At 46.6% G+C, this 25,277-nt stretch overlaps 1 protein-coding gene across 7 annotated transcripts in view; it reads left to right on the top strand.

Annotated features, from left to right (window-relative positions):
• Positions 1-24,724, top strand: part of Prkag2 (protein kinase AMP-activated non-catalytic subunit gamma 2) — a 243,021-nt gene extending 218,297 nt beyond the window's left edge. For all 7 annotated transcript variants that reach the window (XM_021161710.3, XM_021161709.3, XM_021161711.3 and 4 more), the window contains 10 exons: positions 8,134-8,215; positions 10,176-10,234; positions 11,901-11,946; positions 13,728-13,782; positions 14,922-15,048; positions 17,309-17,474; positions 17,778-17,815; positions 18,617-18,763; positions 21,469-21,562; positions 23,599-24,724. In XM_021161710.3, the coding sequence (XP_021017369.1) occupies positions 8,134-8,215; positions 10,176-10,234; positions 11,901-11,946; positions 13,728-13,782; positions 14,922-15,048; positions 17,309-17,474; positions 17,778-17,815; positions 18,617-18,763; positions 21,469-21,562; positions 23,599-23,630 (846 nt within the window). In that variant the 3' untranslated portion in view covers positions 23,631-24,724. The remainder of the gene's footprint in view (positions 1-8,133; positions 8,216-10,175; positions 10,235-11,900; positions 11,947-13,727; positions 13,783-14,921; positions 15,049-17,308; positions 17,475-17,777; positions 17,816-18,616; positions 18,764-21,468; positions 21,563-23,598) is intronic.
• Positions 24,725-25,277: the final 553 nt, after the last annotated feature.

The following is a 25,277-nucleotide window of genomic DNA, read 5'->3' as shown; positions in this document are numbered from 1 at the left end:
GGGACTTGAACCCAAGTCTGTCTGCTTGGGTAGGAGCCTAAGCCCAAGTGTACTAAACTGCCCTGCCTCCCTCACTGGGGCCTGATTGTCTCTACTGGTTATTCAGTAAATATATGGTTAATATTAGAAAAAAATGGTGAGGTGAATAATTTCTTGAAAAAGAACTTTATTGGTTTTTTTTTCCAACCAGGAAATTTGAACCTGATCATTTTGCTATTTAAATTGTATTTATTGGAGCTTTTATCTTTTTATCAATGTGACTTATAATTGCCTGTGAAAGTTCTAAATTACGTGTTCAGTGTAACAATCAAGTTATAGCCAGTGTATAAGATCTATATGCACAATTGTGAATGCACACAGATGTGCCACATCACCAGATAAGATTGCCTTCACCTGTGTTCCAATAAGTAGATACTAAACCAGGAACCAGTGGGCAAATGGCTTATGAAGGGTGTATTCTGGGAGTTGGTGGGGACCCCAGAGGCCAGCAAGAGTGTGATTTCAACAATAGCGGGGGGTGGGGGGAGGGTGGGAACAAACACCCTAAGCCTCAGTGGAACCCTGGGCACCCAGAAAAATTCATCCCAGCCTCATGTGTTGTGTATGCAGAGCTGACCTGGGAGAGACACCCAGGCTCCTCCAGCTCTACCCCACTGCCTCCCACCTACCTATGTGCCTACCTCCCACCACAGCCTTTGTTTAGAGGAAACACCAGGCCCTTGGAGCCCTTCTCTCTGCACAAGAGACCAAAAGGAAGACAGAAGTGGCTTTGGCTTTTGCTTAATCGCATTTCCAACTTTTTTTTTTAATTTATGGAAATACAGTTTATTTTTTAAATGGGCTTTAAGACCTGTGAGCTAGCAGATTCTCACTGAACCAGGGAGCCTTCAGGTAACCCTCAGGTGATCCTCAGGGTGCCCTTAGGGAACTCTCAGGGTCCTATTAAGCCCTTAAGCATCTCTGATCCTTTGACATAGGACAGAAAGCATATACATGGTTACCAAAGGGAAGGTGGATCTTAGAAAGTCATTCTAAATGTCTCTACAGCAGTTGCTACCAATTTCAGTAAATAAACAGGCATTCTGAGTCCTCAAAATAAAGTAGACCCCCACACTGCTCCCCAGTCTTCCTCTCAGAAGCAGCCACTCTTGACCCTTCACTTTTAAATAAACAGCCACAAGTACCAATCCACCGTTTATCTAGATTTTATTGTGCCCTGGGCTTGACTCTCTTTGGAATTAAGAGTTTAGCCAAGCTGAGTAACCCGTGAAGAATGCAGTGTTTTCCAGATGCCCAAGGTCAACCATGTCCTGTCACTTGTACAGTTAACGAAAGCCATGTGCACATCCCATCCCAGAATCATGGATCCCGTGGGTCTGAGCTTGAAGGGAGCTGATTTCTGCACAAGAAGACAGGGCATGCTGGCATTGGATAGAGTGGAGGGAAAGATATGCTCAAAGCTTTGAAGACTAACTGCCTCGGTGCTCCTGGGCACACCCCTGAGAGCTAGGAGAGCAGCAGGCAGGGACCAAAGAGGCAGAACAGCCTGAAGGCCTGCACCCAGAGCCTGTGCAGTGATTGGCTTAGCAGTGGGCACATCACGGAACACCAGAATGTGGCTATTAAAAAGAGGGAAAGAAGTCAGGGCACTGCTTTAGTCCCAGCACTTGGGAGGCAGAGGCAGGCAGATCTCTGAGTCTGATCTCTGAGCATAGCCTACAAAGCAAGTTCAGGGATATGCAGGGTTACACAGAGAAACTATGTCGCAAAAGAAAAGGAAAAGAAAAGAGAGCAAGGTGTAGTGGTACATGCCTGCAGCCGCAGCCCTGAGAGACAGAGGCAGGAGGATCAAGAGCTCAGGACCATCCTCGGCTACATGGTAAACTAGAGGCCAGCTTGGGCTACTTGGGAGAAGAGGAGAAAGGAAGAAGTTTGCTGAGAAGTGATGTTCGGTTCGGCTTGGTTTTTGAGGGGGATGTAAACCAGCGTATGTAGCGACCAAACTAACACAGCCCTGGCCAGCAGGAGCAGAGTGGAGTGGCATCACGGGGACACGGAGAAAGAGCATTCTTGCACAAGGCTTTTCAACTTGAGTCTTGAGAGATTAACTCAACCACCCACAAAACCTCTAATTTTAAAACTGTCACAAACTGAAGGCTCCAAGTCTCCCCCATGTCATCTTTCAGACCCGAGGAAGAGGAAATCGATAGATAGTGTGAAATAGTGTCCGCTAGGGATTACCTACATCACACTCTAAAGTGGCCGTCGTGAAACGTTCACAGGTCAACTGTCTCCACCTGCCTGAGCTCCTGCCAGAGGAAGACACTGTCGACACACCTCAGGGAAGGCAAGCACCATGCCAACTAACAGTGAAGCGCCACCACACACACCATAGCTCGCCCAGCTCACAGGAGCTGCGTAGTTGTTGAGTCTTTGCTGGGTCCAGCAACGAGCCAGGAATGATTTCCCACATGGAAATAATTGTCTTAGGGGAAGGCACGGTTATGTCAGGATTTTTTTCTGCTGTGGATTTTTTACTAACAAATGCTTTGTGTGGTTGTCTAAGCATTGATCTCACTGTGTCATAGGCCCAGCAGAAGATTAGCTGGGCGTGCTACACAAGCTAAAACCCTGGTGAAAATCGCTTTTAAAGGCCCTCAGTACAAATATCATACTAGCACACATAAATGTGTACCTGCAGCCTCCAGGTGACCCATTCAGAGTCATGTGGTGGCAGGTAGTGCCATCAAACTTGGCACATCCCCCAGGGATGCTCTACATACGGCATTTGCTAACCTGGTAGCCAGAAATTCCAGAAGTTTCCTGTTCAGCTCCTCCTGTAGCATCTCCCACCCTGAAGCCAGCAAGCCCCCGGAGAGCTTCCTGGGGTGTTCGGAGCACCCTCGGGACCAGGGGAGACAGCCACAGCTGAGTCTGCAGCTCTGCGTTTAGCAGTTCAAGCTCGAGCTGACTTGCCACCATTGCCTGTTATCAGAACCCTGGCCCGACTAGAGGAATGGAGTGGCATTTTTATGGTCAGAACCCATGTCCAGGTCCTCAGGTCCCTCTTTGCAAGTCCCTTGGGGAAGGCACCAAGCACAGAACGCAGTATGTGAAAGTGACCCTGCCTCAGCTCATGCTCCAGGTGAACTGGCCAACACTGGAAACAGCTAGGGGACAGGATCCTCATATTTGATGGCTTAAGTCAGGCTCTGGCCACAACTGTCCTTGTTAAATGGCCCAAATAAAACAGGAAGGTTAGATCTGTTTCATTCCTGGGACACTAGTCAGTTAGCTGCTACCATCGGAGATTCCCGTGGGGGTGGACCATTCTCATCCCCGCTGCTTCCTGGTTGTCCTTGATGGGTAACTGCATCTATCTGCCTTGGCTTGTCTCCTGCCTTGGCCGTCTGCTGCCCGGAAATACCATTAATGATAACCAGGCTGTTCCAGGTGCTGTGTGCTTGGCCCGTGGAGCAGAGTGGTATGGCTGCCCCAGTTAAGGCACATGCATTCTTCTGCAGCTCATAGTGAGTGTGCCCTCAGGACTAAACATACAGCTGCCTTTGAGGAATCATCCAGAGTTTCTGTCTTCTTGGTCCTGCGGGAGTGGCAGCATCACAGACTCATTTAACACAGCCTTCACATGCCCTGAGCTTAGGCAGGCAGCCACTGGACAGCTACATGTCCTAAACTTAGTCAGGCAGCCACTGGACAGCAAGAGCTTCTAGCTGCACAGTCAAAACAGTAATTGAGCAATTTCTGGGAAGTCCACCTATAGCTATCTGTTCTACAGACTGAGTGTTAAATTCCCCCTTGGCCTGTTCCCACTCGTCCTTTCCAGGTTTCTGCAGGCGAGATAGCAAGATGTTACAGTTCATTCTGTATGTTAGCTTGTCTTAATCGGGGTTTCTATTCCTGCACAAACATCATGACCAAGAAGCAAGTTGGGGAGGAGAGGGTTTTTTCGGCTTACATTTCCATATTGCTGTTCATCACCAAGGAAGTCAGGACTGGAACTCAAGCAGGTCAGGAAGCAGGAGCTGATGCAGAAGCCATGGAGGGATGTTCTTTACTGGCTTGCTTCCCCTGGCTTGCTTCCCCTGGCTTGCTCGGCCTGCTCTCTTATAGAACCAGAGATGGTCCCACCCACAAGGGCCCCTTCCCCCTTGATCACTAATTGAAAAAATGCCTTACAGCTGGATCTCGTAGAGGCATCTCCCCAACTGAAGCTCCTTTCTCTGTGATAACTCCAGCCTGTGTTAAGTTGACACCCAAAACCAACCAGTACAATTGACCCCTTGTCAACTTGACATACAAACACATGACTAGTAAGCCTCAACCCTTAGTTCTTATTCATCCCCAAAATCTTAAATAACTTTAAAAGTCCCACAGTCTTTACATATTAAAAGTTCAATCCTTTAAAAATACCCAATATCTTTTAAAATCCAGTCTTTTTACAATTAAAAGTCTCTTAACTGTGGGATCCACTAAAATATTTTCTTCCTTCAAGAGGGAAAAATATCAGGGCACAGTCACAATCAAAAGCAAAAATTAAACTCACAATCAAAATAGCAAGGGCCCTGAAAAGAGTCTTTAATCTTCCCTCTGAAATTTCACAAGCCAGGCCTCCATCTTCTGCACTGTTCTCAAGATTATCTTCCGAGCTCCTACACAACATCCCACAGAGCTCTTAACACCAAATAGATCTTCTAGCTCAAAGTTCCAAAGTCCTTCCACAATCCTCCCCAAAACATAGTCAGGTTGTCCCAGGAATACCCCACTCCTGGTACCAAGTTCTGTATTGGTCAGGGTTCTCTAGAGTCACAGAACTTATAGATAGTCTCTATATAGTAAAGGGATTTATTGATGATTTACAGTCTGCAGTCCAATTCCCAACAATGGTTCAGTCGCAGCTGTGAATGGAAGTCCAAGGATCTAGCAGTTGCTCAATCCCACACAGACAAGCAGGCGAAAGAGCGAGAGTGAGACTCCCTTCTTCCAATGTCCTTATATGGTCTCCAGCAGAAGGTGTAGCCCAGATTAAAGATGTGTTCCACCACACCTTTAATCCCAGATGACCTTGAACTCAGAGATCTCCCTGCTTAGTCTTCTGGAATCCATAGCCGCTATGCCTCAAGATCTCCATACCAAGATCCAGATCAGAAACTTGTATCTCCCAGCCTCCAGATTAGGATCATTGGTGAGCCTTCCAATTCTGGATTGTAGTTCATTCCAAATATAGTCAAGTTGACAACCAGGAGTAGCCACTACAAAACTGTATATGAAACCTGTCCCCAGCAAGAAGGTGGCAAGGCCAGCTGGAGTTTTCTTAAGAATGATTGGACTGTGTTATGTTCACCCAAGAAAGCTTGTCACAGGGTTCTAAGCCAGGCATGAGAGGCTGAAAGTAAGGCCAAGATTCCGGAATGTGGTGATCAAAGCTATATCCCAGCACTTAGAAGACAGAGACAGGAGCATTGCTGCAAGTCCAGTCCAGCCTGGTCTACATAGTGAGTTCTTGGCCACCCAAGGGTTACATAGCAAGACTGTCTCCAAAAAACAGTTAAAATAGATATACATATCATACATACATGTCATCAAAAGTAAACTAGAAGGCTGTAAAGAGAAGAGAGGTGTTCGTTATCATTTTAATCTGAGGTGGGAATTAAGACTCACAAGGAAGATTGGGTGTTCAGTTAGTCTCGAGGCAAGAAGGAAAGGAAGAACTGGTCCCCTCACCCATGATCGGCCAGAGAAACTGGAGCCCTTGTGCTGTGCTGCGTCTTTCATTGCCCAGGGCGGTGATGAGGAACTGGGAAGGGTGAGATAAACAACGGTTAGAAGAAGGTCATTTAGAGAGTATGGGAGATTGTTTCTCTGAACAAAATTGAATCTTGATTTCTCAGATGAATCACATCCTGATACAGTAAGAAATGGAAGGCTGTCTGTGGTGTGGAGGAGCTGTGGAGAACAGATCTGATATCCAGGAAAGGAAAAGGAGGGTAGAACTGCAGCAACATAAACGCAGCCTCTCATGCATTCACAACACAGCCATGCACACACATTTACAGGAATCCCACTCCCCACAGTAACCCAGCAGGGACACCCTGTAGTACAAAGAGCAGGATGGATCTGTGGGTCTTAACAGAAGCTTAAGCACTGTCTTAGTTGGGGTCACTATCGCTGCACTGAGACATCGTGACCAGAAGCCCCTTTGGAGGAAACGGCTGGTTGATTGATTATACTTACAGTTCCATAGTCACCATTCATCATTGAAAGAAGTGAGGGCAGGAACTCACATAAGCAGGAACCTGGAGGCAGGAGTTGGGGCAGAAGCCATGGTACGTCATGGTGAGGACAGGTGACGAGACAGAAGAGGCCTGGTCACCCATGGTGGTGGGAGGCAAAGACAGAAAGGTGAAGGGGAGCGCCAGGAGGGGTGAACTAGCCAGAATCCTAAGCCCCAGAAGAGGCTGAGGCAGAAGGATTACAGGTTCCAGACCAGCCTAGGCTGCCCAGGGAGACCCCATTTCAAAAACAACCTCACTTCCTTCCACATAGGCATCTGAGGACCATTCTCAGGTCCACAGGAATGATGTCTTAATGTTCATTTGCATATCTTGAAGTATTAATGATTGCAGAGTGTTTTCCTTGTTTGTGTTTGCTGTTTAGAGGATTGTTTTCAGCCCTGAGCTTTTTTTGGCTCTTAGTAAATCAAGTGTGACACCTTACAGTATCCCTAAGGGTGTGTGTTACACTTGAACAAAGTGCCGTGTGTAAAAGCTGTCACAACCCCAGAGCTCATATTTGTCTATGTGCTATAAAGTACCACTGTATGCCTGCCTTTCTCATCTTGTGGGAGATGGGAAAGCATTATTTGTTGTGATTTTTAATATAATGAACAATTATCATTGCAGATAATTCACTATAACTATGTTTCATATGAATTACCCATCACACATGTGAAAATAGGCTCTTTAATTATTTTGTATGATTTTAATTTTAGAAAATTTGTATATACAAGAATATTTAGTTACAGCTAAAAAAAATAAGTTAATTACCTCTCAGTTTCAAAACTATAATCCCCACTCCCTCTACCAGGTGTGGCCAACCTGCAGCCCATAAACTGCGTGCGGCTCAGAGTATGCCACTTTGAGCATGGCTGAACACAAAATCATAAACTTACTCCAAGTCTTTTGAGGACTGGGGAGATGTCTCCATGCTGACCCATCTGCCACAAGTGTGAGGACCTGAGTTCAAATCCTCAGGACCCATGTAAACAGCTGGCCTTGGTTGCGTGTGTCTGTAGTCTGTTGCTCCTGAAGTGAGGTGGGAGGTGCAGACAGGAGGAGCTGTGGAAACCTGTCACCAGCTAGCCTGGTGCGCACAGCATCCAGCAACAAAGAAGAGCCCCCACCACCACCACCACCAAGGTGGAAGACAAGGACCCACACCTAAAGTTGCCGTGTGACCTCCTCTCATGCATACCTACTCACACACACGCATGCAAAAGAAAAATATGAGTTTGAGGATTTTGTGTTTCTTTTTGTTTCTTTTTGTAATTTGATCGCACTGCTCTAGACGGGCTTTCCAATGATAGCAGTGTCATGTTACAATGTCAAAGGTTAGACACATCTAAACACCTCTAAGTAGGCTACACAAAAACATTTCGCTAACACATATTGTTTGTCGTCTACTGTACTGGCTGGTTTTGTGTATCAACTTGACACAAGCTGGCGTTATCACAGAGAAAGGAGCCTCCCTTGAGGAAATGCCTCCATGAGATACAGCTGTAAGGGTGAGAGGGCCCAGCTCATGGTAGGTGGTGCCATCCCTGGGCTGGTAGTCCTGGGTTCTATAAGAAGCTGGTCCTATGGATCAGCTCCTGCTTCCAAGTTCTTGCCCCGTGTGAGTTCCAGTCCTGACTTCCTTGGGTGATGATCAGCAGTGTGGAAGTGTATGCTGCATAGACCTTCTGCAGGAACACAAACCCTGACTAAGACGCCTACCAAACTTACACCACTTATCATCATTAATTACTGGTAAGAGTCTGTTTAAACCTTAGTTGAGAGTATTTTCCTCCTAAAATGTGGACTTTAAAAGGATGTTTTGTTTCTGGTTTCTTTCCAGGTCAAAAAGGCCTTCTTTGCCTTGGTAGCCAACGGAGTCCGTGCAGCGCCGCTGTGGGAAAGTAAAAAGCAGAGCTTTGTAGGTTAGTAGCGCGGCTGGGGAAGGCTGTCTGGGAAGGGTCCTTCTTTCCCAGCGAGTAGAGGGCTTCAGGGTTCCATCCCTGCAGGTTCAGCCCAATTCTGGCAATCTCTGAGTTGAAGAACTTTCTGGCTTTTGCATACTGGACCAGACCAGACACTAGTGTTTTTGAGACAATGTTGTGAGCTTGTTGCGGTCTTTTTTGCTTTTCAAGTAGGTTGGGGTTGGGGGAGTGTTGCATTTTTAATTTAGTAGTTTCTGAGCACACCAAAGTTGTTTTTTGTGTCTTTATCAGCTCAGAGAACAAAATCCCCACAGATGTGGTCAAATGAGCTCAAGGCACTTGCTCTGGGCTGTGTGCTGGCTCTGGTCATCACCTTGTAAATGACAACAGGCATCAGACTGTGACTGTAATCAATGTCTGCTAAATCATTAAGCTGCCAGAAATGCAGGGTGAGCCCTGGGCATGGTGGCACGTGCCTGAAATCCCAGCACTTGTGATGCAGAGACAAGAGGATTGGAAGTTCCACCCTAAGCTATAGACAGACCTTGTCTGTAAGAGCCAAGAGCTAGGGGCGTTGGTCAGTGTTGTGGGGCTTACTTATGATGTGCGGGGCGCTGGTTCTGACCCTGGCCTTCCGACTATGTAGACCCTGTCACGTGTGGCCAGAACCAGTGGCCTAAAGGTGCGGTTGCTCTGCACTCAGAAACTTAACTACTTAAGTCTGTTCTCCCACTGGACTATAATGTTCTTACAGAAAACATCTTTTTTTTTGTCACCCTCACAATTCTACTTTGCAGCACATAGTAAGCCTGCAATGAAATGGTAACTCTTTGCTAAGCCCATTGTGTTCAGAATGTTTCTCAGGAAACAGTCCAGGTGTCCCAGAAGTCCCACCTCCATCTCATTTAGGGAATTTCTGCATCTGCTGCTGAAACATGTAAAACTACTCACATGCAGCTACAAGTCTTTGTAGTACTTTATGAGTGTTGCTTAGTTCTCTCTTAATCTGCCAAACACTGAGATTCCATACTGCCTGTGAGATTGCAGTTTGCACTCCTAGCTTAGTGTAGGGAATATATGTATGCCCTTTCTTTAATACACTGAACTGAGCCTGAGATCTTTGGGTGGTATTTTACAAGATTTTCTAGTAAATGTTGCAGGTTCACTTGCTGCTGGAAGCTTGCTTTCTTCATGTCATTTTGTCTCTTTTTCCATAGGTGTGTATTGCTGTGCACATATACATGCATTTGTGTATGTATATACATTTGCCTGTGTGTGCTTATATTCAAATTTGAGTGTGTGTGTGTATATAGTCATTTATGTGTTTGTGCACATTTGCATGTGTATATATGTGTGTGTAATTATGTATGTGTGTATGCACATTTGCACATGTGGGTTTATATGCATATATGCATGTGTGTGGTCATGTATGTGCTTGTAGTGTGTGTGTGTATGTGTAGTCGTGTGTGGTATGTATGTGTTTTGTGCTTGTGTGTATATGTGTGTATAGTCATGTATGTGTGTGCACATTTACATGTGTGTGTATAAGCACATTTGCATGTGTGGTCTTAGGGTGTATATGTAGTCATGTATGTGTACATGTGTGTGTGGTGTATATGTATATGCATGTGGGGTATGGGTGTGTGTGTGTGTGTGTGTGTGGGTGTGTGTGTGCATGTAGAGGCCCAAGATTAACATTGGGAGCCATCCTCCATTACTTGTTCACTTTACTCTTTGAGGCAAGGTCTCTCAATCAAACTCAGAGTTTGGCACTATGCCTAGTAAGCCAGCCAGTTTATCCTATGGATCCCTTGTCTCTGCCTTCTAAGGCTGGAATTGCAAGTGAGCCACCACACTGATCCAGACTCCCATCCTCACACTTATATGGCAAGTACTTCAACCACTGAGCTGCTTCCCCCGCCCCTTCCTTTTGTTTGTAACCTTCGGTTCTTTGTTTCAGGAATGCTCACGATTACAGATTTCATAAATATCCTACACAGATACTATAAATCACCCATGGTAAGTGGCATGGACCTCACTGTGTGTGGATGTGGTCGGGATAGGATGGGTTTTCCCCGTGCGAATGATGCATAGTGACGCTCAGCATAAGACTTCCACGCGAGTAACGGTGAGCTCAGCCTCACGGCATCTTTTGAAGCTTGGAGAAGGCACCAGTTTAAGAAAGAGTGATGACTGCCTTTTTTTCCCCTCATTTATGACCCTGACGTGTGTGAGCTTCTGCTGCTTGATGGCTAGCAGCTTGGTGTGTGCAGCGGTATCTCCTGGGACAAGACCAGGATGGTGCTGCCACCCCCACTTCCTCTCAGTGCTTGGCCTGGGGGCCTCACCCTGGAGATAAAGTGGCCACAGGGCTTCATTTTTGCAGGCCTCTTGTTCTGAGTGGCGTTTGATAGTCTCTCTTCACTCATCCAGGATTTATTTCTTATTTATTTCAGTTCTGGGGGAAAACTCAGGGCATTGGGCTTGCTAGGCAGTCCTCCACCATTGAGCTACAGTCCCAGCCCCTCTGTTGTGGTTTTATAGCCACTATAAGGAAACTAGGAAAGAGGACATACAAATGGAAATTGAAGAAGTTCAGTTCTGACTCTTCCCTGCTAATAAAAAAGACTGTTCTGGATGCCATTGGTGGCAGACACCCTGGCACCTAGCCCAGATGTTCTAGAAGGGCAGTTTGAACTGAAACCCAGCCTACCCTGTATTAAGCACAACTTAGTTTTGGTTTTGTCTACTGTGGTGGGGAGGTCACTTGTCTACTAGTTCTACTCTATGGAGCATCTGAAAGGCAGAAGTAGCTCCCATGTGTTTGTAAGCGGGGGTCAGTTACCTGCTGATAGGCATTTTTAACAGGAAAGCTGTTCTAAGAAGCAGGGTACCAGTGGAGCACACTGAATAAACACAGCAAAATGTTTTTACTCAGACTGAGATGGCCACAACATGGGCGGATTCTTATGGTCATGTTTGTCACCCATTGTTTGATCAAACTCTCGTCGGGTGATAATATGCCTGTAATTCCCAAATACAAAAGTGAGTTTCTTCATGAGGAAAACTCCAGAAAGAAGATCTTTATATATAGGACAGGAAAGTAGTAAGTGGCCTGAGAAGAGAGAAGGGCAGTAAAGAGGGAGAAGGACCTCAGGGTAAGAGTGGGGAGTTAGATGGTAGAGGCCTGTGTGTGCTGTCAAAACAGGAGGAAGGGCTGCTTGTGGGAGGAAGGGAGACGGCTGGGGGGGTGGGGGTGCGAGGAAACACATGAAAGGGTGACTGAGATGATGTATATGATACATGCATACAAAACAAGAAGGGCCACCCTAAAACCTGTTACTTTCATCTGTTTACTAAAAAGTTTTTAACTAAAAAATATTTTACTTAGAGAAAAATTAAATAAGCTTTACCCGACTTCGAATATTCTGTGTTATATATGTTATAAAGGACAGCAGATACCATATAGAAAATCTCTGTGGTTGTTTAGTAAATTAAAAAGTGGGGGGGGGGGACATGAATGAAACATAAGTACATAAACAGGCTAACACTGTTTTTTAGTCCTTGGAAATATGTTCTCCTTGTGTCCCCTAATTTTCTAATTACAAACAGAAATGACAGGAGCAGAGCTGTTTGCCCGGGTGAATGGTAACACGTTGTAGATACAGATTTTTCTTATTTGCAGGTACAGATTTATGAATTGGAAGAACATAAGATTGAAACGTGGAGGGGTAAGCTCTGGCAGGTCTTGTACTCTTCAGTACCCAGTGAAGATGCTCTGTGAAAGCGTGCATGGTTTACGTCTCAAATCATGTCCTGTACTGGATTACAGCCTATCGGCTACAACACTCTGCTTCCTGCTTCTCCATTTTGAGGGACATCCGTACTGATGTCCACACTGTCACTCCTGTGATAGACTGTGTTGATAGCCACATGTGTGTGGCCTGAGTGAGCTGAGCACAGAGCATCTCCATCAGATGTTTGTCACTGTGGCCCGGGTGTGGGGCAGGGTGAGCTGTCTGACTAGATTAAGCTGAACTATCCTTCTACCGATACAGCAGAACTGGGACAAGAAAGGTTCTAACTGAACAGTTCAGATGGAATAATGAGGAAATCATTCAGGAACTCTTGGGCTAGGGAGACACCATGGGGACTAAAGTGCAGGCTGTGTGAGCCCAGGAACAGGAACTCAGTCCCGGAATCCTTGTATAGAAGCCAAGCATGGTGGGGTGCACTCAGTCCCCACAGTGGAGATGCTGTGACAGGTGAGTCTCAGGGGGCTCACTGCTAGCCAGCCTGACTGAACTGACAAGGTCAGACTACTGATAGATCATCTCAAAAAACCATGGTGGAGAGCGTTTGAGGTATTCTCTGGCACACACACACACAAACAGACATGCACACACACAGAGCACAGTGACACACACAAGAGAACTGTTTGCCAGAGTTTATCCTTTGCAGTCATGTGATTTTTTGCCTACAGTGGGGTCAGATTTTAAACTCTTGTTCTATGATGGGAAAGTTGTCATCTCAAACACTCATAGTGGGCATGTCAGAACATGGGATACGGTCAGAGGACTCCCACTGGTCAGAGCATAAGAGCCCTGGCCCAGTGCTCAAGAAAAGCTGCGTAGAAAGGGAGGGGCCAACCACAGGAGGCTTTGTAGCTAGGCATTAGGAGTCTGGTCTTCCCATCATGTGTTTGGCAGGATGACCAACCTTCAAGGTAACAGAAGTCGTAACCTCAACTGGAGTGTTCCAGGCCTCTGCAGGCCCTTTTAATTTCACATGATTTTGAAAGCTTGGCAAGGGATATTTTATTGAGCATGGCTTTATCAAGGCAGACTGAATGAATTAAGTCAGCATGTCATCCAGATGGCCTGTCAGTAAGTAGCATGACGACCAACACCAAGACAGGCTCCTCTCATCCGGTTGTGCTGTGTGCATTCCATTGACTGTGGGTTAGGTATACTTACACCTCCACCTACAGGGTACTTGAAGATGAGACACTATCAGGATGTTCTCAAGATACCTTCTGCATACAGACCTCAGCAAACCAAATTAAGTACAGTTGATTTCTTTACAAAGAAAACATGTATGTGCTAGCAAGAATCCCAACATACTGGGTTTTAAGCATCAGTTTAGTGAAATACAACACAAGATTGTTTGAAGAGCATTGGTTAGAGTGATGCTGTTTCCCAGATTATGAAAATCTGTTCTAAGGGATTCTGTAAATGTTCATTTCTTGATAGTAATGTGACCTTGATGGGGCCAAGTGGCTGCTGCTGCCATTGCTCTGCATCAGAGCCTTTCCTACAAATAAAATGTCCTGAAAACAGTTGAGGCCACATTAAATAACCATGACTGCAACAGTCGTTTGGGGTAAATTAAATGATCTTTTATTTGGGTCTCTGGTTTGTCTCGTGATTCCTGTCCGCTGAGGGTATTTGAATATAAAGTAGCATTACACACAGCAGGTGTATAACTGACTGTTTCCCTTCTACAAATGCAGAGTTGTACTTACAAGAAACCTTCAAGCCTTTGGTGAATATCTCTCCAGATGCCAGGTAAGCGTGAAGCTTCTCCTCCCTCATTTGAAATCACTCTCTGCAACGTAGATATTTTACTACCATGATGGATAAGTAGAAATAGACAGACATGTCTCCCAGTGTAGTTAGGGCCAGCTTCCTTAATCCAGATAGTATGCCAGAGGTTGAAAGATGTTGGACATCCCAGCAAAACCAGACACATCGATGGCACACAGTTGGAATCCTACACCTCGGGGAAGGCTGACATAAGAGGATTGCAAGTTTTAAGGCCAACCTGGGCTATAGACCTAGCAAGCTCAAGACTAGCCTGGACAACTTAGTGAGACCTGAGACAGGGATGGGCAGTGGAGTGAAGGGTGGAGCAACCACGTGGATCCAAGCAACTGGCTGTGAGGTTAATCAGTTTTGAACACGCAGCTCACCTGTGGCAGCATCAGTAGAGGGATCCTAGCATAGTTACTGATCCTCAGGGCTTCACTCCTGACCCCAGCATTCAGTGAAAGTGGCTGGATTCTGGGAAGAACAGGGAAACACTCCCACAGTGATTTCAGTCCAGACCAGAGGGAGCTTTGAAGGAGCTGGAAGGGCAAAGCAGGACTCAGGAACAACCTGGGGGTGGAGCACATGCTGGGCACAGCCTCCGGCTCTCAGCACAAGATGGACAGAGTAGGAGACACTTTAAGCCCAAGAGCTCTAGAGAGAGAAGCCACTTGGTTTTGTTGCCTCGTTTCCGGATGGATGGGGAAGGTACAGCCAATAGGCTTCTTTACAGTGGTAGCAGAAGGCAAAAAGGACACAGAAGGGCAGTTCCCAGGGTGGACTGGCAGGGCAGGCAGGCACCCCAGGAGTCTGGCACCAGGCCTTAGTGCTGAGGTCACTGCTGGCCTTCCTGAAGGTTTGCAGCTTGCCTCCTTTTAAACAAACCCCTGGCCACACTGTTAAAACCTGCCTTACTGGAGATCCATGCTCCCTGAATCCGAGATATGCCAGCAGAGGAGCGGAGAGCTCCCGAGTAAAGCTTTGCCGTGACTATTCTAAACTAAGGAACCGCTTGTTATGGTGTAAAAGCAGTGAGAATACTGTAAAGCTGGGGTGGTCCAAAAGTTTTCTGATTTTTCTTGAAAGCCTCCTAATGACTCTAATGGCTTTTCCCGCAGCCTCTTCGATGCTGTATACTCGTTGATCAAAAATAAAATCCACAGATTGCCAGTTATTGACCCTATCAGTGGGAATGCACTTTATATACTTACCCACAAAAGAATCCTCAAGTTCCTCCAGCTTTTTGTAAGTAGCCCCTAAAGATGCAGTTACGTTGACTGTCACTTACGTCAAGTAAACGGGCTCCTGGTGCTCTTGGTAGAGGAAGCCGTTAGTCCCAAGGTCTCCGTCTCGCAACAGTTCAGTTTCTCAACTCACTACTGTGTGCGCGGTGTGTTCTCCAAGCTGACACCAACTCAAATGCTTTCGGTCCTAAATCTTTTAGTCCTAGTATTAAAATAATAAAACCAGGGCATGCCCCCTGAGGACGGGCGATGTGTCAGGCTCTTGCAGGGGGGGGGGGGGTGGAGTAAGCAGTTTGTACCTCAGTGTCACAGGCCCATGGCATGCATGGAGGGAGCCAGGCTTTAGGGCAGAAGTTGCTTGTGGTGTGTTTGTTGAGGTCGTGGTTTTAGAAACATGAGCAGAAAAACACCATCCCTGGGGTTACCTCATTCTCAGCTGCAGCGGCCAGAGACTCCCAAGGTAGAACAGCTGTGAGCAAGAGATACACCGTAGTGGACTTCTGTGGTTTGTGTTCCCGGGGCCTGTAGTATTAGAGGAGGCTCCAGGGGAGCGGGAATGTGCTGGCAGGTTCTACCCCGCCCCAACACCTGTGCGGCTGTGGAGGCAAGTCATCAGCCAGGAGGGGCGGCAGAGGTGTTGATGGTTCAGAAAGGCCATTTGAAGTGATCTTTCTAAAGGGAACACTTGAAAGCTTCTTCCAAGGAGCTTTTCCAGGATCCTGTCTGCAGTTCCCCATCAGGAACCAACTAAGCATACAAGTCTACAGGAGGGCCCACGTTGATCTTCTGGAGGCAGCCTTACAGAGCCAGGGGTTTACAGAGGTGTCAAGGGTTTAGAGATTGAGACATGTGTAACTGAGCATCCAGAGACAAAACGCATTTCCTGATTAAATTGGGAGAAGAATAATTTGCTGAAATGCCCGTGGCATTTACTAGGCAACTAAAGAAGAGCGAGCAAGGAGTCTTGTCCGTCAGTTGGTAATGGGGATTGTAGAAGCCTTCCTTATTGAGACATCTCAGGAACCAAGGGTTTAGGCAGAGGGGCCGGTGCTCAAGGCCCACGCACGGTTGCTAGGCTGGTGGCTCCGCCCCTGGAGCCCATGTCTGACAGCTGGCCACTGGCAGGCACTAATGCTGGGGGCTTTGCATGAGGTGTCCTTACGCAGCCCAGTCCACTGGTGCTGTTAGCACTTATTCATGGTGTCACTCATCTAGTCTGAAGAGAAGGAAGTTGCCTTAATTTGGGCAAATATGGCAGGTAGAACCTTGCAGCCAGAATATTCAGCCAGGAGTTCTCAGATAGAAAAAAAAATACATATTTTTTAAATAAAGAAACACGATGGCCTGATTTTTACTGGATCAGGATCATTCTGGGGAAGGGTGGTGATACCCTCCCCAGCATGCAAAGGCAGGCAGTGAAGCGGGGATTTCTGTGTTGAGATGGATTAGGTGACCTAATAGGTCTTTTTCTCTCTCTTTTTTTTTTCTCTAAATTTCTAGGAGTCTCATGATTTGAATATTGATGAACTCTTTGACTTGAACATTTTGTTTCTTCTAATTGTTCATCTTTTCCTGATAATTATAAGGTACACCAGGAAGATGGCATCAACTCTGCCCTTTATAAAAGGTGGATCTTTGAAACCATAGACATTTTTTTGTTGTAGTCCAGCCTGATCCTAGACTTTCTGCAGTTTACCCCTCCTCCTCTGAGGTAGTGAGAAAAGGGAAGTGCATTTTCAGAGGTCTGTCTGCTTTGTCCAGCTGGCTTATTCTTTGTTAATAGTGAGAAGTCAGGTTCACCCGGGAAGCGTGCGGTCATTGGAGGTGGGGACAGGGAACAGCTTAGTCGTAGTCAGCCAGTCAGGCCCAGGATCTGCAAACACACAGGGCTTCCTGTCGCTTCAGATCCCAGGGCTGAATAAAAATCACCTAAGAATAAAGGGTTCACTCGGTGCTGGCTTTCAGGTCTTAGTTTCCCAGACAAACCTGTCGATCTCATCTTCTTCCTACTGTTTTGGTTCAAAGAGAAGGGAAACTGAATATCTAGAATCGTTTCTTGTACAAAGACAACGTGTGGTTAGCTGGTTTGAGAGAGATAGTTCTGATGGATAACTCTTTCATGACGATGAGACACCAAGTTGACTTTTAGGAAAGACTTGCCTTTAGTTTGTTGAACATAGTTTTTCATTCAGATCTGGATGTATGCGCACTGAGAGGGCATGCTAGGGTTCTAGAACATTCTCACGTCTCTTCTTGCTCAGATGTCTGACATGCCAAAGCCCGCCTTCATGAAGCAGAACCTGGATGAGCTTGGAATCGGAACGTACCACAATATTGCCTTCATTCACCCAGACACTCCCATCATCAAAGCCTTGAACATCTTCGTGGAGAGACGGATATCCGCGTTGCCTGTGGTGGATGAGTCAGGTCTGTGAGACCACGCCTGCTCCTGGGCCGGGATGAGTGGGAAGTGAGCGAGCAGACAGCGGAGGAGGAGCAGCGAGTGCTGGGCTGCAGCTCCGTAGTCATCAGTTAGGAAAATGACAACTTTAAGCAGGCTCGGTTTTCAGTTTACATCAAAATTCCCTCTCCTGCTTACTTCTAAACAAAGCTCCTTTTTTTTACTGAACACTGTGATCCACAGTAGTTACCTAGTTAAGACTGATATATATATATTTTTGTGCGTTACTGTTTCTAAAATGTTTTTCTAACATATGTTTTCATTTTTAGGAAAAGTTGTAGATATTTATTCCAAGTTTGATGTAATTGTAAGTATTTTTTTTTTCATTTTTTAAGCCTGTCATTCAGAATGCATTTTAAAACAAATGAAGACTTAAAATACATTAAGTTGTTTATTCCATGATGTAATAATTCCTGACCTTTCGAGTGAAAGTCTTGGAGAATTTCAGTCTCCTCTCAGGGGAGATGTATCTGATAATATTGCTTTGCCAGTGAGCTGTGTGTACGTTTGTGCTGATCTTTACTTGGGCATTCTGATGGGAGCTCGTTGTCTCCACAACAGACACTCTCAGAATGTAGCCTGTCAGAGATTAACAGTACATGATGTGAGTCTCGAGGACCAGAGTTCAGATCTCAGTGTTGGGGGTTCACAAACACCCGTACCTCCAGCTTCAAGGGATAGAATGGCCTTTTCCAGCCTCCATGGGTACTGCACATGCATATACTCACAGAGACATGCATGTGTGTGTGCATGCACACACGCATAAGTAAAGGAAAATCTCTTTAAATATACAAAACAGCATGACTCAAAATTTAAAAAGGGAGTTGGGGAGAGGTTTAGGGTGTAGCTCAGTGGTAGAGCACCTGTTAAGTTTGCATAAAATACTGGGTCCCCCACCCTAACAACATAACCACAAATGAACATTTCCGTAATCAAGGTTCACCTAGGAACGTGACTGAGTTCAGTGAGGTAACCATGCTGAAGGCGTGATGCTAGCTGGGAAGAGAACTCGGGATGCCAGATTCTACAGTTAATGTTTTTAAAAATCAGCTTGCTCATTCATGCAAATGGAAGTGATGGATGTAGTTTTTTCTTACGACTCTTACAGAATCTTGCTGCTGAGAAAACGTACAATAACCTGGACATCACAGTGACCCAGGCCCTGCAGCACCGCTCGCAGTATTTTGAGGGTGTGGTGAAGTGCAGTAAGCTGGAAACACTGGAGACCATCGTGGACAGGATAGTGAGAGCCGAGGTGAGGGCCCGCAGCCCAGCACTCAGAGCAAGTCATGAGGAGACAGCCTTGGGAGGCTGGGACCCAGCCGGGGGGGGGGGGGGGGGGGCAGGCCACGGGTTCTGTAGGATGGGAGTGGGTTCACAGCATTCTGAACCCCAGAACAGTGTTTGATACACAGATGGGAAGGCTTGCTGAGTTGAGTTTTATGAGGTTTTGTGAGTGGAAAATATTGGCAAGATAGTTTCATAGAATAAAAAAAGGGAACACTTGAAAACCAAGAGCTGCCTGGGGGCTTTTAGTCGCTGCATCCTGTCAGAGCATCTGGGACATTAAAGGAAAAATGTATCATGTTATTTTAACAAAGTGAATGATAATAAGATAAAGCAAAACTCTGATATCGTGTGTGTGTGTGTGTGTGTGTGTGTGTGTGATCTCAAATGTTTGCCCATGTGTCCACATACGAGCCCTGCACTCCCCTGCACTTAAGGGCTTGTGGGATGTTCCAGTGTACCTGCACAGGGTTCCCAGGAAGGAGGGGAGGGGCCACTGTAGGGCCTGCCCTCTACCTTCTCACCCCACAGCATTCCTCAGTCAGGATGAGGAGCGGCCTCCTGTGCGCCCTTGTCCCTTCTCCATCCCTCCCCTCAAGTGTCACTATCAAGGACTGAAGGATGCAATTTTGTTCCTTCCAGAACATTCCCTACTGTGTAAATGAGCTCCCAGTAACAAGGCTGTTTTGATATTATATATTTAGGCATGCAAACTAAGAGGCAAAATGCCTGATTACTTTGGAGATCACTAAGAGGCGTCCATAAACTTCCTCAGTGAAAGCTACACATGTAAAGTCCTGTGCTGCATTGAGAGACGTTGCTGCTAGAATTCCCCCGCACCTCACGCAGTCCAGCCGCTGTCCTGGAAACCTCAGCCTCCATCCTACAGGGTCTAACCTCAGCCTCCATCCTACAGGGTCTAACCTCCCTCCACATGGCACCGGAGTTCATTCTATCAGTGTTCCCCTCCCCGGCTGTTTTCAGTTCTTAGCACAGCATTTTAAAGGGAACTCTCTCCTTTTTTAAAACTATTCTAGATCCATCTTGTTTTCTAGAAGGTTCTAACGTTTATGAATGTATCCTAATGTCTCATGACCATCCTTAGAATCATATGCACAGATCATAAGCAGCAATAGGGAAGGTATCTTTCCCTATGACGACAGTGGACACCTTTTTGATGGAATCCACTGTAAGAGCTACAGATGAGAACAGGCCAGGTGCTGAGGCCAGTAAGCTTTCAGGAGTTGCCACTCACTCGTGTGTTTGCATAGAGAAGGGGCCAGCTGGACACAGTAGGACTGACAGGAGCCTCCTGCTGGATATGGTGTTCACATTGGTGCAGGAAACTGGAGAACACCTGCATTCTTGCAGGTCTGTGGCTTGAAAGATGCCATTGAAGGGAAATAGGATGTAAATAAGTTGTTCTCTCAGTTACATGTCTCTTACTAAAATTCCTTCACCAGATGACTCTGCAGGGCCACAGGTAGTCAGCTAACCAGAGCAAACAGTGATTTACCCTAAAGCAAGTTAGGACATCAAAAGGTTGGCCTACCCTTCCACACTGTGCACTTGCTCTCTCATTCAAATGAGAGCACCCGAGGCGACTACACTTGCCTCACTCTGCCTCAGCATAGCCTCTTGAATATTAGCACTGATACCTGAATGTCACAGAAAACCCACAGTAGGAGAGGACAGCAGGGAGCCCACTCCTCAGTCCCACAGCCTCCTAGACATGTTTGCCATCTAAAGCCAGTTAGCTACTGGCTACAAGACACTGAGACTGAAGCCGGGCGTGGTGGCGCACGCCTTTAATCCCAGCACTCGGGAGGCAGAGGCAGGCGGATTTCTGAGTTTGAGACCAGCCTGGTCTACAAAGTGAATTCCAGGACAGCCAGGGCTATGCAGAGAAACCCTGTCTTGAAAAAAAAAAAAAAAAAGATTAGTAATCTGGAGTCTGTATCATTCCTTTATAGATACTTTGAAATTTGAAAGCTCACCAGACAGAACGGGCTGGTTTTTCTTGCTGTGGTCAAGCAATGGATGTTATATTTTACCTCTGGGTCCAACCCTTTCTGCAGACTGCCCACTGTGTAGTTCTGGCTTTCTAGCCACATTCATTGTATTGGTCACATGTGGGCCAGGAGGGTGGCTCAGTGGATAAATCGCCTCTGTGCAAGCATGAGGACCTGGGTTTGGATCCCAGCACCCACCCACGAGGGGCAACAGTATGGTCCTGGAACCTCAGCCCTGGTGGCAGAGATTGGTGGCCAGCGAGGCTAGTGGAGTGGGAAACCTCGGGTTCACGGGGAGATTCTGTCTTAGAAGTTAATGTGGGGCTGGAGAGATGGTTCTGAAGCTATGAATACTGACTGCTCTTCCAGTGGACACAAGTTGGATTCCCAGCACCCACATGACTGCTCAAAACCATCTTTAACTCCAGTGCCAGGGGATCAGACACCCTCTTCTGGCATCCAACTGCACTGTATGCGTGTAGTATACAGACATATATGCAGGCAAAATACTCATACACAGAAAATATAAATAAATAAATAAAGTGAAGCAATAAAAAACAAAAAGAAACCTCTGGCCTCTGTGTGCAAATGTACCCCTCCTATACACACGCACACACACACACAAACAGTAAACTCACACCTGGGCTTTTTCTCTTTGCAGGTCCATCGGCTGGTTGTAGTGAATGAAGCAGATAGTATCGTCGGTATTATCTCCCTGTCAGACATCCTGCAAGCCCTGATCCTCACACCAGCAGGTAAAAAAATGCAGATTTTAGGCCAGCATAATATCACATGTACTTAATCCTGGCACCTGCGGAGTAGAGATAGGTGCATTTCTGTGAGCTCCAGGTCAACCAGGGAACATAATCGAAAGATATGAGATAGAGAGAAAAGGCTCAAAAGATAGAGAGAAAGGTAGATAGGTTGGTAGGAAGATAGATAGATAGATAGATAGATAGATAGATAGATAGATAGATAGATAGATAGATTGACTGATTTCCAGGACAGGCACTGAGATGCTGAGGTCTCCCCCTACCACCCACCCTGTGTTTGTTGCTCTGCAGTCCTTTCTCGCTTTCCTTCTCATCTTGAAGTTCCAATGTTCTCCTTGGGTAAGCAAATCTTCTAGGAAACACACAGAGGAGCAGGGGTGGCGAGCTGGCTGTGTGTCTGTAGAAAGAGGTAGCTTGATGGCTCTGAAAACAGTCACATCCTCCTTTACATTCTCTTTGCGCCCCTCCCCCACCTCTCCAGCAGCAGGACAGAAAACCAGCTTAGCCTTTTCCCACAGAGTCACAGACCCAAGACAGACATGACAATAGGTGCTGAACTCTCGTAGCTGATCATTAAACTATGTGCACACTGTAGTGGTATTGCTTTTCTTTAGTTCAGTAATCAGTCTCCGCTAAGATGAGCTGTTTGAATACAGGCGGCATACGCCAGCTGATATGAGGCCCCCAACACACACACAGTAGAGGACTTCCGGGTGTGTGTTCATTCAGAGATGATGCACCTAACTCTCAAGAGACTGGAGGCCCCAGGGAGTTTAGAGGTCAGGTGAGGTGGGGGATGGGGGCATCCACGTGGAGGTGGGGGGTAGGGAGGAGGTATGGGATGTAGGACAGCCAGATGGTAGACAGGAATCAGGGGGATAAAATATGGAGTATAAAAAATTAATACCAGCACTCGGGAGGCAGAGGCAGGCGGATTTCTGAGTTCGAGGCCAGCCTGGTCTACAAAGTGAGTTCCAGGACAGCCAGGGCTATACAGAGAAACCCTGTCTCGAAAAACCAAAAAAAAAAAAAAAAAAAAATTAATAAAAGGAAATTCAAAAAGACAAAAGACTAGCTGTTGTAATTAGCCTGTTCTTAAAACAACTCAGGCTAAGAGTCCCCAGCAACCGCCACAGTCCTGCCTCAGATGCAAAATCCACAGAGCCAACACCATGAAAGAATTAGCTTCACGGGGACCCTGGACAGCAGCAACATCACACAGAAATTATGAGAGATAAGTCCAGCCACCGCTCACACCGTTATCCCCAGCACTCGGGAGGCAGGGGCAGGCGGATCTCTGTGAGTTCAAGACCAGCCTGGTTGATAGAGAGAGTTGTAAGACAGCCCTCTGCTCTAGTACGTTATTAATCTCTTTCCAAGTTAAGTGTAGCCTGACACAGCATGCCCTCAGAAGGTAGAGGCCAGGGGCTGGAGAGATGACTCAGAGGTCAAGAGCACTTGGCTGCTCTTCCAGAGGACTCAGGTTTGATTCCCAGCACCCACGTGGTGGCTCACGACTTCCTGCAACTCTGGTCCCAGAGAAGCTGACACCCACTCTGGCCCCCGTGGGCATTACGCATACATGGTGTAGAGATGCATGTAGGCAAAGCACCCATACACATGAAATTGTTTTTAAAAAGGTTCATTCAGGTGAGAGCCTAGAGAGGTGCCGTGGGCAGTGCAGTGGCTTTGTCTGCCGCCTCCTGTGGAAACCCAGGGGCTACACGCGGTTGTCCTTAGATGTGTTGTAATGCTTTGTTTTTTAAAAAAGTAACAATCTTCTGAAGGTGGCAGCTGGAAGAACCCTGCCCGCTTATTTTTACTTTTTTAGCAGTGGAATCGACACTTAGAATAGGAAGGTGTCATAAGGGAGCCGAGGTGATGGTGGGAGGGATGGGGCTCTTGTGACCACTTACTCCTCCTACCTCTCTCTGTCTGGAAGCCACTGCCAGGCTGGGTGCAGGGATCCCGGCCTCGAGCACAAGCTCTGAGACTCCCACTTTCCATCTCCCTGGCAGGTGCCAAACAGAAGGAGACAGAGACTGAATGACCGCCGTGAATGTAGACGCCCGCGCAGGAGAACTTGAACAAAGTCTCGGGGTCACGGTTTGCCTCATGAACACTGGCTGCAATAGAAGAGAGTAAAATGGCTAAGAATGTATACCAGGGTTTAGCGATGGGTATTTTTCCAGTGATTTGTAAGTATAGGAAAAGATTTTATGTGCTTGAAGATTCAGGCTTGCGTTCAAAGACTGTCCTCAGACCTGTCTGAAGGATTTTCAATGCTGTATGTCATTAAAGTGCACTGTGTCCTGAAATAGTACTACTTTTCATTTCAAAGAAGTCACTGGGATGGAACAGGTGACAGAAAGCGAGTGAACGGCACGTCCAGATCACGGTGCCTTATGTCCAGATGCAATATGTCGCCGCCGCTGCCGCACGCACGCCCCAAAGTGCTGCTGAAGAGACACCCAGCCCAAGTGTGAGCATCCTCAGACCTTTTACCCAGTCTCTTCCTTTTCACTCAGTTGGTTGAAAAGTTTTAATTTGAGTGCAGGCAACTGAAAACGTGACGTGATGCTTCTAAGCGCTCTGCGTCCGTCCTGTTCTGGCTGCCGTGTTAGCGAGGCTGGCTTGGCAACAGCGCTTTATTTATTTTTACTCTCATGCAGGTTTCCTACATCCTTTGGTGAGTAGACGTCACCATACCTACGAATAAAACCTTGATTGTTCTCTCAAGTGGAAAATCTCTCCAGATTTTAGTTTGGATCTGGAAAGGCTATGCCTTCCAAACAACCACTGTAGGATCTTCTAAACGTTTATGAAAACGGGCTGTGGTCGCAGGGAAGTACCGGAAGACGTCTTTTTTTTATTGTGTGTTGAAATGTAAACTCATGATGTTTGTGTGACCGCTGACAAGACGCTTGTAACTTTTATTGTGACACATAAAACAGTATTGTCATGCAGTTGAAGGGAAACTCTTTCCCCTCCCACCCCCCACAACCCTCGTGTCAGTGCTCTGAAAACGTTGACACTATATATCTGTGTGTGTATATATGAGCAGAGTTTGGGGGTTTGTTTTCGGGTTTTGTTTTGTTTTGTTTTTCAGATTGAAAATTAAAATAAATCCTGTCTACCAGTTTGCTAGAGTTTTTATGTATATGAGTACTGTTGCTGTCTTCAGACACACCAAAAGAGGACCTCGGATACCATTACAGATGGTTGTGAGCCACCATGTGGTTGCTGGGAATCGAACTCAGTACCTCTGAAAGAGCGGTCAGTGCTCTTAACTGCTGAGTGGTCTCTCCAACCCAAAATAAATCTGTTTTAAAAAGAGACCTATCACGTGAGCTGGGGGCAGCAGCACACTCCTGCCAGTGCAGCAGGTAAAGATGGAGACCTTCCCAGTTTCAGGGCTGCCCCCAACCTGCATTCAATCCAAGGCCAGCCCGGGCTGCAGAACAAGGCCCTGTCAACAAGAATCATCATAGGGGCTGGTGGGGTGGGTTTCTTTTTAGTCTGTGTGTGCTAAAGTACCAATTTTGCACACGCATACCTACCCTACCCTCCTTGGAAACAGCAGTGGCTTAGGTTGATGCTCAAAGCTACAGAATACAATCCTGCAGTACGCTTACGTAGTTTACTCATTTGATGTCTGCCTCTGGGCATGGGCATCTGAAAGCCACCCACACACCCC

Source organism: Mus caroli, unplaced genomic scaffold (assembly GCF_978045245.1).
Source record: "Mus caroli unplaced genomic scaffold, Mus_caroli_1 scaffold_4, whole genome shotgun sequence".
Classification (NCBI taxonomy): Eukaryota; Metazoa; Chordata; class Mammalia; order Rodentia; family Muridae; genus Mus; species Mus caroli.
This window is presented reverse-complemented; position numbering and strand designations above follow the sequence as displayed.